This window comes from Dendronephthya gigantea, unplaced genomic scaffold (assembly GCF_004324835.1).
Source record: "Dendronephthya gigantea isolate DGI-Jeju-01 unplaced genomic scaffold, DenGig_1.0 000007F, whole genome shotgun sequence".
NCBI classification, from domain to species: domain Eukaryota; kingdom Metazoa; phylum Cnidaria; class Anthozoa; order Malacalcyonacea; family Nephtheidae; genus Dendronephthya; species Dendronephthya gigantea.
Window position 1 is genome coordinate 1,881,902 of NW_021163017.1, and position 11,946 is coordinate 1,893,847.

At 39.0% G+C, this 11,946-nt stretch overlaps 1 protein-coding gene across 1 annotated transcript; it reads right to left on the reverse strand.

Moving 5' to 3' along the window:
• Positions 1–878: 878 nt before the first annotated feature.
• On the reverse strand, positions 879–10,307 carry LOC114517074 (contactin-associated protein-like 5). The gene is made up of 6 exons (XM_028536718.1): positions 10,010–10,307; positions 4,869–5,745; positions 4,097–4,769; positions 3,120–3,367; positions 2,113–2,539; positions 879–1,373 (listed from the first exon to the last, which is right to left on the reverse strand). The coding sequence occupies exons 1-6, from the start codon at positions 10,252–10,254 to the stop codon at positions 1,165–1,167; spliced, it is 2,679 nt and encodes an 892-aa protein (XP_028392519.1). The 5' UTR covers positions 10,255–10,307; the 3' UTR covers positions 879–1,164.
• Positions 10,308–11,946: the final 1,639 nt, after the last annotated feature.

The window sequence follows — 11,946 nt, forward strand, 5'->3', positions numbered from 1 at the left end:
AACTATGGATACGTAACTACTAAAGGAGAAGGCTTTTACTTTGCCATTATCAGTCTAGCTGGTTGACTGGTTGGTTCTAGTCGTTTAGTTTATTAAATTATAGTGCTACTGTAAGTGCTAAAGAGTATTAAAAAAATGGAATTTAAGTTCACTTTTAATTCCACTCGGGTAACCACTGAATTAAATTTCAACCAATAACCATTGAAATTGTGAAGACTGAAACGATTATTTGGCCGCCATCTTTGATGACAATTTACAGCCGAAACTGCCGAATTGAGGACCAGTACCAGTCTCTTTCTATTATTTTTGTCGGCGCGATCGTCAACCGCGAAAACAAAATCAAGGTTGAAATGGACTGGCACTGGTACTCAGTTCCGCTTCAAATTCGCTTCAAAAAGCTGGCTCAGCCACTCTCTTCTTCGTGATTCTTCAAGATCACGTAATTTCAATTTTTAATTCGGTCCGGTCATTGTAAGTGATTTCAACCCGCCAAAAAAGCATATGAATTCATTAAACGCATTTGAACTCATGCTCCATGCAGTCATATGTATACATATCAGAGCGACCTTCTCTTATAACTGAATATGGTTATGCCGCTTTGGTTCGTCAAACGTTGTAAACTCAAAAGAATAGCAATATATTCACATGAAAAAGAGCAAACTGGGCCGAGAAAGCCTGCTAATTGAAATATAAATACTTATGTATATAGTATACGCCAAATCTAAGGGCGCTTTCCTTTACAGGGAAAAAACGGCCAGACCGGTCCTGTTGTACTTCGGTACAGACAGATTACCGGTATTTTAGTGTGTTTCAAGAACTCTGCATTCAAGTATATTGTTATTTACATCTGACTAGCACGGGAAATGCAGTTTCACCGCTATAGTCTTAACGAAATACTCGATTTCAATTTAAAATATGGCCGGTCTGACCATTTTGGCTGCTTAATGGAAAGCGCTTTGAGTGCCTATATATACTGTATATATATGTCAGAGCTTCATATACAAACTGGTTGCCATTATTTGTGCGTCATCACAAAAAGGTTAGCCTCGATGTGCATAGCCTACTGCTTTGTGGCACTACCATTAAGTGTACATTGAACACTACAAGTGCGGAACAAAATTTGAAATTCGAACAAGCCCGAAAAATATCGGAACGGTTGCATTTTTAGCATCGATCCTTAAAGGTGACCGACTTTTTTTTCTTCGCGCGGTCTTTTTTCGCGATAAAATGGCCACGATGAAGATCTAGGTCGACAACTTTGGTGTTCTTAAAGTCTTCGATGTGAAGTATATCTGGCGTTTCCGTCGCAAGGGAATGCCGGTATATCTCGATTGTTGGCAATGGTGCACGACTTTTGAACACACTGAATAAGCCTATAAAAACAGACAGATGAACATGAATTCAGCGAATTATGATCGCGGTTTTAATAATATAATTATTGTATGTGAGATCCCCAGATCATTGGGGTTTTCCTATTTACCAATTGTCAAACGCATCTCAGGATTAAGTCTGGTTCCCATCTATATAATCGCAATTGTCTTAAACGACAGAACAAGTCACTTTCACCGATGAGAAATACTCCGGATGTAAATTTGTCTTACACTACTTTATGTATGCGAATTGTCATTGTTGACTTAACATTGGTGACTTCACATAGAAATATTCTATCATATCAACCACTTTGACATGTCCCCGACACTCACGACTAAATGGAAACCAGGCATTAGCCTGACCATGTGTACGGCCCAGGGACCAGTTGGTCGAAAGGCGTTTAGCTTGAACGGTGGAAAAGCCAAAGTTTAAAAACCCTCTCATAGCTACATCATGTCAATGAATGAAACTACATTTCATGCGTTAAATATGTTCTTTCGTTGAAAATTAAACTATTTACATCGAAATATTTCAGCTCAGTAGTTCAATAAATCAATCGTTTTGTTTTCCATTTATCCACCGTTTAAGCTAAACGCCTTTTGAACAACCAGCCCCTGTACATTATCAATTTCTTTTGAAATCGATTACCTTTACCGCGTACACGGTTTTTGGGCGGTGACGGAATAATTATTGTTTACCAAACCTTGTTGCAGGCGGAGAAAACTTAGGCTATCAACAAACCTTTAAACCAAACCCCATTCTTTCTCTTATGACGAAACACCAGCAAGATGAAAACAAAGGCAACAATACTGAGAAAAGACGAAGCCGTTACGATCAAAATGAACCACCAATCTCCTTCGCTTTTAATTTTTCTTGTTTTCACTTCTGCAACGGCGACGACGACGCGGTCCGTCGCCAGTTTACCGGGAATGAAGGAGTTAGTGTCATGCTTCGCTGTGTGAATGAAGGAGTTAGTGTCATGCTTCGCTGTGTCCCGTGTCGTCGGTATAGACGTCGGCTGGTTGTTACTTCTGTTGTTCTCGAAGATGTTTCTACTCTGAGTAACGTTCGCATCAGTGAGGTTGGTATCATTGAACAAATTTTCCGTTATTGGATGCGCGCTTGTCGACTGGTTCACCACATTGCTGCTTGAGGTGATATTTAATGTCTAAATAGAAATATATAAACCGCTACAAACGCGCTAAATATGCAGTGAAATTCAAAGTACACGGTAGAGGAGCATTCTAAATACAAAATTAGGGAATTTTTAGGGGAAAACTTAATGAGCAACTGCTCGAAAAACAAAACCTAAAATAGGGATAACTGAGAACACCAAATCCAGTATTCACAACGATATAATATACCAACGTGGGGCAGGACCTGAAAGATGATCAACATTAACGAGCCCAAGCCAGTTTTCGGCCAGAAGGATTGCTCGTGCATGTGCACTGAGGTTTGTCAAGGGAAACGCGTTTACCAGATTAGAAATATACACCTTGCGTGTGAAAGAGACTCCGACGTGAAATCATCGCGACCATTCACACAAATTTTTCAAAAAATAAACTTGTCCGTAAATTTATCTACAGTTCAAACGAGTAAGTAAACTAGACAAGAAAACGTCTTAATGGAACATTTGCTTGTCCGCACAGGGCTTTCCCTCTTTGTGGTTTTACTATTATTAATAAATAGCTAGATATACACATCGACTAAGAAACGTTTACTTAAAATTATTCAAAAACATTCGTTACCTGGGTCGTTTTCTGAGACCACGGTTTAGGTGTCGCCGTTGTCGTCAGCTGCCATGGAAACACGGGGGGTGGCTGAGTGACCAATGGTTGACAAGCAACGTCGAAGAAGTTTTGCTCCTCTGTTTCCCGAGTCAGGGTGACTTTACGCCCGAAGCATTCGAGCGGTCCAACGGTAAAGTTGGAACTTCCTGCTGACCACGGGAAAAATAGTCCAACGACGGGAAGATGAGCTTTATTGGTGAGATAACCTATGATTACAAGAAACTTGATTCCAAAGTATCCTTTTACCAATTAGGTATAGGACAAAATTTTTGATATAATGTATTTATTTCGATTTATTAGAGAAATATCGTAAGAATTGTGAAATAAATCGGCGCTAATCCCATGTAAAGGAAAACCTAAATACACGAATTAAATCCTTCAAATTAGGTTAGGATTAGGTCTTAGTTTTATTTTCTGATTGATTTAATCCAAATTCCAAATCTAATTCTAATCTTTAATTAGGATTTAAAGAACGCGGAGTTATTTAGCAATATATTATAGTTAATAATGGATACCCTTCACTATTTATCGTAATATTCTACCAGGAATGTCCTGGTTGTGTGTAATACACAGTATACCGCTGTGGTCTAATGAATAATATCGAACTTACAAATATAGTTAAAAACAATCACGCGTGCGTCACAAGGACATCATCACAAATGCGTCACAAGGAGATCATCACACATGCGTCACAATGACATCATCACACATGCGTCACAAGGACATCATCACACATGCGTCACAATGACATCATCACACATGCGTCACAAGGACATCATCACACATGCGTCACAAGGACATCATCACACATGCGTCACAAGGACATCATCACACATGCGTCAAAGACATCATCACACATGCGTCACAAGGATATCACACATGCGTAAAAGAAGGTATGCAAGAACTGTTGATTCGCTACAAGCTTCCACACATACCTGAGTCCTGCCTCCAAACCCCATCTCCTGTGTCGCAATTACACTTCTTCGTTCTATCGTGGCACGAGTCCACTGCCCCACAAGCACAGGTTTTTGCTCCGCGCTCTGCCCCACCCCAGTAGTGGCGCTCCACGCCATCATCTGATACCCAGTATGCACCGGGCAAGTCATTACCACGGGGAGTCAGAAACTTTGTATTGATGCAGTTGAACTCCACGTACTGACGACAGTGATCGCTCTCGTCAATCATTGCCATCAGACTCTTAATATCAACCCCATAGTCTAACACATGCGCCCAACTTTTAGAGGCGTAGATAAGTCTTTCCGCTTCTTCTGCTATTTTCACGTGTCTGGAGCTGGATGTATGGTTGACTATGGTAACGGCCTCTTTGGGGTTAGTCATGTTGCACAAAACCCGAAATTCTTTTAACGATCCTTTTTGGTCGGAATCCAGCCTACAGTAAGAGTCCTCCGTCACCCCGAGGTCTTTATATCCCTGACAAGTCGTCTGAAATGACGGGACTTCACAATACCTGCCGCTGTAGAATCGCTTACAACGACAGGTAAAGTTACCCGAGAGTTGCTCGCATTTGGATTTGTACTGACAAGGAGTTGGGTGACAATAACTCGTCAAGTCGCACCTTCCCATCACGACATTGACTGCCGTGGTTCCCTAATTAAATTATAATCATTGAAACAAATTCAGGTTTCATGTGAAGATACACCACAAATGTGGAATAATCAGGGCACAATAACAACAGCAAAAACCTACCTTTGGCAGTTTATCCAAGTTAACTTTTGCACCGTTCACGCGCAAATCTTTCATGCAACCGACAAAGCCGTACATTCGCTTGTAATACGTCCCACCACCAACATGGGTGTCGTTTTCAAAATGCCAATCGTTTGAGGAGCCGAGTAATTTCGTATGCGCATCCGCATTGACAGGACTTGTGTTATCCACATGAAATAGCATCGTGGTCGCTTCAAAAGACGACTCCACGGAATGCCATTCCCCATCGTTAAAATCGATGCCGTGCAACCATTCGTCCGTGTTTAAAATGACTGGCTCCTTCGTTCCTCCCGGGATGTAAAATTCGAACTTTAGTTTTCCATCTTCCAGATACAAGTACACGGATATCTTCGAGCCATCTCTGTACATCAATAGACCATTTTTGGCATACGTACGAAACTTAAACTGCACAGAGACCTTGTTCCGGTCCGGACTGGGAAATTTGAGGTACGAATACTTGTCAATAAACCGAATTGGTTTGTACTCTCTTGCGGGACAGGTATAGGACAGGGTACCGGCGACTGTATACCCCTTGCTTTTCTTTTGGGCTTCCGATATTAGGTGATACGAATTGAACAAGACATCTCCAATGCATCCAGCGAAATTCTTCACGATCTTCGTTTTCCGTTCGTTCGTTGTCTTCCATGTTCCACCGACATATATTCGTATGTCGATCCGTAGCGTCTCCTGGGCGTCAAATTTTTTTAGCATCTTGATCTGGACGAGTTTTGGCGGTTCTTTGTCCAAGTGGATGGCGAGCTTCTGCTTGTCACGGGTTATGACGACGCTATGCCATTCATTGTCGCAAAGCTTGTCGCCAAATACGACTGAGAACTCTTGCGCCATGTTTATTGTGTATCTAAATATAGAAATGTAACTAAAACGCTCGCGCTTCAAAAAGATGGGAAAAACTCGGCTGAAACCTTGCATGTACTTTAATAAAGGGGTAATGTGCCCTCGTTTTCCCCTGTATGACCTCAATTCACATTCATAGTCCCTATGGCGATAGAAAGCAATGATATACTACTTCTAAGATCTCCCAACTGAGGACTTGACTGTTCTTTCTCGTTCAACGCCCACATATTTTTGCCTATGCCTTCCGACCATTGAGCCCAATAAACTGATCAGCAAAAAGCAATAAAAGGAAAAAGCCTCAATTTGGCCTTTGTATTTTGCTTAACATATCATGAAAATAGGAATTATATTCCTATTTATATATAGAAATATACCGTTTCAAGATGTTTACAAGTGCACTATGAAAGCAAACATTTTCCCCTCAAAAACGAATCACGAATCACGAATCATTTGTTTTCATATTTTCCATTTCTTTCACAGATAGGCAAAAAACTTCACAAACAACAATTATATTGCCCTTACATTGTTTTAAATGAACATACGCACCCTTTATTTAATTTCTCGGCATGCATGCCACGGAATTGTGTACGTTTTAAAGTAGAGTTTACGAGATTGGTACCGATTCCTTGCCCCCTGGAATTGCAAGCCAGCAGAGCTCGGAAAAATAAACTCTTGGTGACCTTTATAATTGCCCATTTGTGTCGCCGCACACAATGACCAGGCGGTCAAGGAAATTTACAACTAAACGACTATAATGTTGTTTTGATCTCCGTTTTGCCCCTTTAGTCATCAAGATTCCACTTTCGTTGGGCAAAATTAATTAAATTATTGCTAATGATTTGGAGTGCTTTCAATTATTAAAGAGGTGAACTTTTTTATATCTGCTTATATTTGACAAGAAATTTACATAATGTGTAGTTTCGCAGAATTATTATGAACGTCTGTGAAGAATGGAAATGACCGAATTCCTTGCGGAATGGCGAAATATGGAAATTTTCTTATATTCATGCATGTGATAATCTCTATACTGAGAGGAGATGAAAGACTACACATCAGTTTATCGTACAATTTAGCGTTTTGTCTAAGCGGTATTAACAGGCTTGACCATTGAGATACAAAGACAGGTTATGACCGCCATGTTCAATGGTTACTCACCCCCCAAATTTAGAAGGAAAGAGGCTACTGATGATAAGTGATTACATGGGAAATATTTACCCTTCCCAGCGGAAATAACTAAAAACGTATAGAGCCTCTTTAGACATCTCAACAACAGCAAATTAGATTTAAGTGGGACCATTCAACAAGGCCGCTATGGGCTTTAATTATTCATAACAGATGCGGGACCCAGCCTTAGTATATATATGATAATATATCCGTGGCTCGATTTATAGCAAAATGCAAGGGTCTTATCCTTTTTGAAAAAGTGCCAGGAAAGCGGTTAACTCGATCCCACAACTATGGGAGATGAGATCGCCCGTGTCTTTATCACGAAGGGTGCGCGCGCGCATATTGACAGGACAATTTAGTGATGACGTGCAATGTCGTAAATAGGATGCGAAAATTGAAATGCAGTCATGGGTACAGTATTCACACACTTATTAGAGAAACTTGCTGGGTAAGTGCAGGGCGCGCCGTAGTTCTTGCTAAACACACGAGTTGATTAACGAACATGTTTTGATAGCAGAGCTGTGCAGTGCAATTGAATAGCTCTAGGCTTTTCCATCACAAAGCACTAATTGTTTTCTTTTGAATATTTTATCGTTTTTAACCGCAATTAACTCTGGTACGCTAACACTACTGCAACGCCAGCTGACAATGGGCTATATGCACTACTAGAGGTAGTAACTTTAGTTGCGCAAATTTACGCAAGTTCGTTTCGCTCGAAAACGGCAAAACTAAAACCAATAAAGAGTGGAGCATAAGTAAACTTCTTCCCTAGATTTTGTTGAGTTCGAATTCACATTCTTGTTTAAAAGTGGGGAAATTAAGCCCATGCTGTTTGCACCACATTCATTTCACGTTTCTGTTTGAGACTCCTAAAGCGAGTTGATTAGAGTTCGGTAAATTTCATGCAACAGTTTCATGGGGGTACCAACTTTCCGACCATCACTTATTAATACATTTTCCCCAACCATTGCACGACAAGCGTTTAAATCCCATTTTCTACATCAGATCCGAACAATGTTATCAGTGTGAGTTTAGCTATAAGTCAGTGAAGAATCGAGCAAAGTTAGCAGCTTAGCAACTCTGGCATCACGAACAAGCTTTTCAATGGAAGATCAAATATTGTTGCATGAAGACGAAATGCGACGCGGAAAAGGGCCTAATTAAGTGCGGTTTTAATGATTATTGCTGGAACATACAAAAGAGACGTCTATCATCCTTAGAAAGAAAAGTCTAAATAAATTTAATTTTCAAACTATTTTGCAAACGCTTAACATATCGCCTGTATTCTTTCTATCATGATACGGTTTTAAAATATTGCCCAATGGCGGATTATACAGCCACGGACTCACTCTTTTCATACAGGCTAATACCAAGTAAAATACTTTTCTTAAATTTTCTTTGCGGTGAGTTGAATTTCAAATGAATTAAATGAGATTTAGCAAAGTTCGCAGTATTTTTGTTTGAAAACAAAGAAACCAAATCCCGAGTAAGGCAACGCGCACGCGAACAGCACACCACGGTTGCCAATTAACATTCAGTCAAATTAAGATATTTATCCCAGCAATCTACAAGAGATCTTCCTAAAACCACCTGCCTTCACAATGAAAACGTCTTTATCGCAAGCGAAAAGCAAATGTCTTTATCACGCACAATTAAAAGCGATAAAATAGCAATAAATTCATGAAAACGGCCGTACTGTACAATAACCCCTCCCTTAACAAGCCAAAAATACGCCATAAAAGTTATTTATATATACAGCAAAGCCCATAAAACAAGGTCCCTCCTTTCGAATATTAAAATTAACATACATTCCCGCCCTGTCTATTATCATTCAAAACTCCAGCATTGAGTATTGTTTTTTCATCTTAGATGCAGTTTGTAATACATCTTATATCTTGTGTCGGGATTATGCTTCAGCTATAACATCTATATGATCCTTATCATTTAACACATTTAACACATTGCCAAGTATAAGGCGCATGACATATACAAGGGCCATGAGCACACCACTTGTATATATGCTTTTGGGTTGAAGATCAAATTCGTTTAAAACTATCGACACATGAAAACAAGGTAATCTAATCTAGACGTAAAGGCCAAGTCGGTTCAAGCCGAAGACACTATACACTCGTAAGGCCATCCTGCCATACCTTATTTACTATAACCCTAACCCCTAAGCAACCCTCTTAAGGCTAGTTTCCACTCCGGAAAAATCTCCTTTGGATCGGAACGGACAGGAAAATTTCCTTTGTCGGTGAGTTCTCAGGCGGCGTTTATACAAAGGAAACTTTCCTGTCCTGTCCGATCCAAAGGAGAATTTTTCTGGATGGAAACTAGCCTTTAATCGCGAAAATTTTGAAGGTAAATTCGAAGTCAAAACAAATTAATAACAACGCGCAGGGTTCGCAAATTTCAATCTCATCGTGTCAATTGATCTGTTTTATTTTGGCGTGCCGGTAAACCTTAACCTATTATTTATATAAATGCTATAAAACCGATGAATTCCCGAAAGCAACTTTGGACTCACAGACACAGCTCTGTGGCGAGCGAAGTGGGTACTGTGAATACTGACATGCATGCGTGCTTTCTCTAGGAATTAATGCAGCTGGGGTGCTAATTTACCAAATTATAACGCCAAGAGACTATTTGCACACGACTTTTAAGACCTTTTAACGAAACTTTAGGTTCAAAAGACACTTTGCATAATATTCAGGTACAATAGGAAATTCTTGCGGATCTATTTCGGTTTTGTTGTTGTCTTTTAGTGAGGCATAACTAAAGAACGTCGTTGTACCTAAATAATTGAGGCATGCATGCAAGCATTTGGTTGAGCTTCTTTACTAGAAATGATTCATATATATAGTTAGCTCAGGAAAAGTCATGCGCACAGGTCATTTGCAATTTGCTGGACAATTTGTCTTTACATAATATACAATGCAGCCAGGCTGACGGTTAAATTTACCTCATAAATTTTACAGATAAAAATACTGCATGTAGTAAATATTGCAAAGCAATGCTCAAATTTGCGTCGAAAATCCCTAACAGGAATCATTCTGACAAACTTTATCGATTATATAGACTGAAAAATAGTCCGTACTCACCTCAGTTTGCAATGATACAACTCCAATGTTACGTAACCGGTAACTCCGTGGGCATAAAATAACAAGCCGTGCGGTTCGAACGTCTTAAATCGTAAGCTTAGCGTATCCCTGGTCCCATATATGCTAGTGTTTGTTCCAAGGAGATCGAATTTGATGTACTCCTTGCCTCGCAGACTTATCTCTGCGCATTTCGCAAAACATACACAAGATATGATGAAGGAGACGATGTAATGTTGAAATCCCATTTCAAATCGTTTGTAAACCTCGCTCGGTCAATGCCGATGAAAACCTGTCACGACTGAAGCGTGTCTAACGACAAGTGTCGTTCACGCTATAAATTTACTCACTCAAGCCTGCCAGCGTAGGGAAATGTGCTTGTTAGCGTTTCAACCAATGAAAGCTTTGTGGTAAAATTCTCGACCAATCAGATAACGCAATCCTATATTATATTCAGACTTCAGAATACTTAAATTCCCATTGGCATTGTTCATCAATATATCATGTTATTATTATTCTTTGCCACAAAGCACAAAGATTAGAAAAAGCAAACACACCTTACACACGTGTTTCAAAACTTCAGTGAGATACATGCAGCACACTACACAAATTACGTACGAATTTTTCCATTTATAAAGTTCCAAAATGATTGAGGTTACAAATCGTCGGGAAAATTTATCGATATATCTGTTTTTCTTAGTCGCAAGCTGTTGATTTGGCCTAGATGCATATTTGAAAACAATTCACGCAAAAATAATAATTTAGATATAATTGACAAACTGCATTAACTCATTATTTCCTAAATAACTATGTTTTTAAACGCACACGTTTGGCAAGCCATTGATGCTGAAAGGCAACTTTATAATTATAGCTGCGTGGAGCAATACATAATAATCCTCTAGTTACTTTTTTTAAAGTTGTTTTTTTAAAATTCGACTCTCCAATAGTCCAACTTAGTTGGCAAATTCAAAACCAAGAAACGAAAAAAGTTCTTTAAAAAGTTTTGCAATCCGCTCTATTGGACACAAGCTTTATACTATGAAGTTCGATCTGCCTGCCTTTGAAAAAGGTTCATAAGGGTAAACGATCAATGCAGAATGGAAAAAGTGATTTGAGATTACATTTTTCCCAATATATATGTTATGTAAAAGTTTAATCCAGTTTGTTATTCAGGGGCTGGTTTTATCAAGCCCGTTTAACTTTAACGGTGCATAAGTCAAAATTACATACCACTCTCTTGAATGAGTTACCTTGAATATTACGCACTGAATATGTAGTTGTAAGCAGCAATAAGGTTGTATTAAGGTTAAAATCCTTTAGTTTGCTCATAAAACGATACTTCTTCAATTTTATTTTGAACTTAACCACCGTTTAAGCTAAACGGGCTTGATACAACCATACAACCGGCCCCTGATCAAACCCAAGCACTCTAACTATATATATATATAGTTCTTAATATTTACATCATATTCACAAAAACTTCGTTACATTTTAGGATGCATTTCATGTGTGAAATATTGCACTTTAAACTAAAAATTCATTGGATTTTGAGTAACTAAGCACAAGAACTTTGTAATTTGCAAGAACCTTGCAAGCCTTGTAATTCAAAATTCGCAGTCATGTTCGGTGAACTCTTCAATCTAATTTTAACATTGTAAATGGCAAAGTACCATAAAAAATGAAAAAATGATGGTTTATAAATTGTTTTAAGTAATTCAATTGAATGAAAAGCAATTTATAATGACTACAATCTTGTCGAAAGGTAAAAAATTGACCGCTATTGCCACATTTTGTGAAATAATATCGTCAAGAAATTGACACATGTAGCTAATGTCGTGTGTCATGTCACTTATCCCAATATTGAACGCAGTTTCTTGGGGCCAGGGGGTCAAACCACAAACGCCAAGTGAAAACAAAATTAACGATGAAGCTGAGAACCT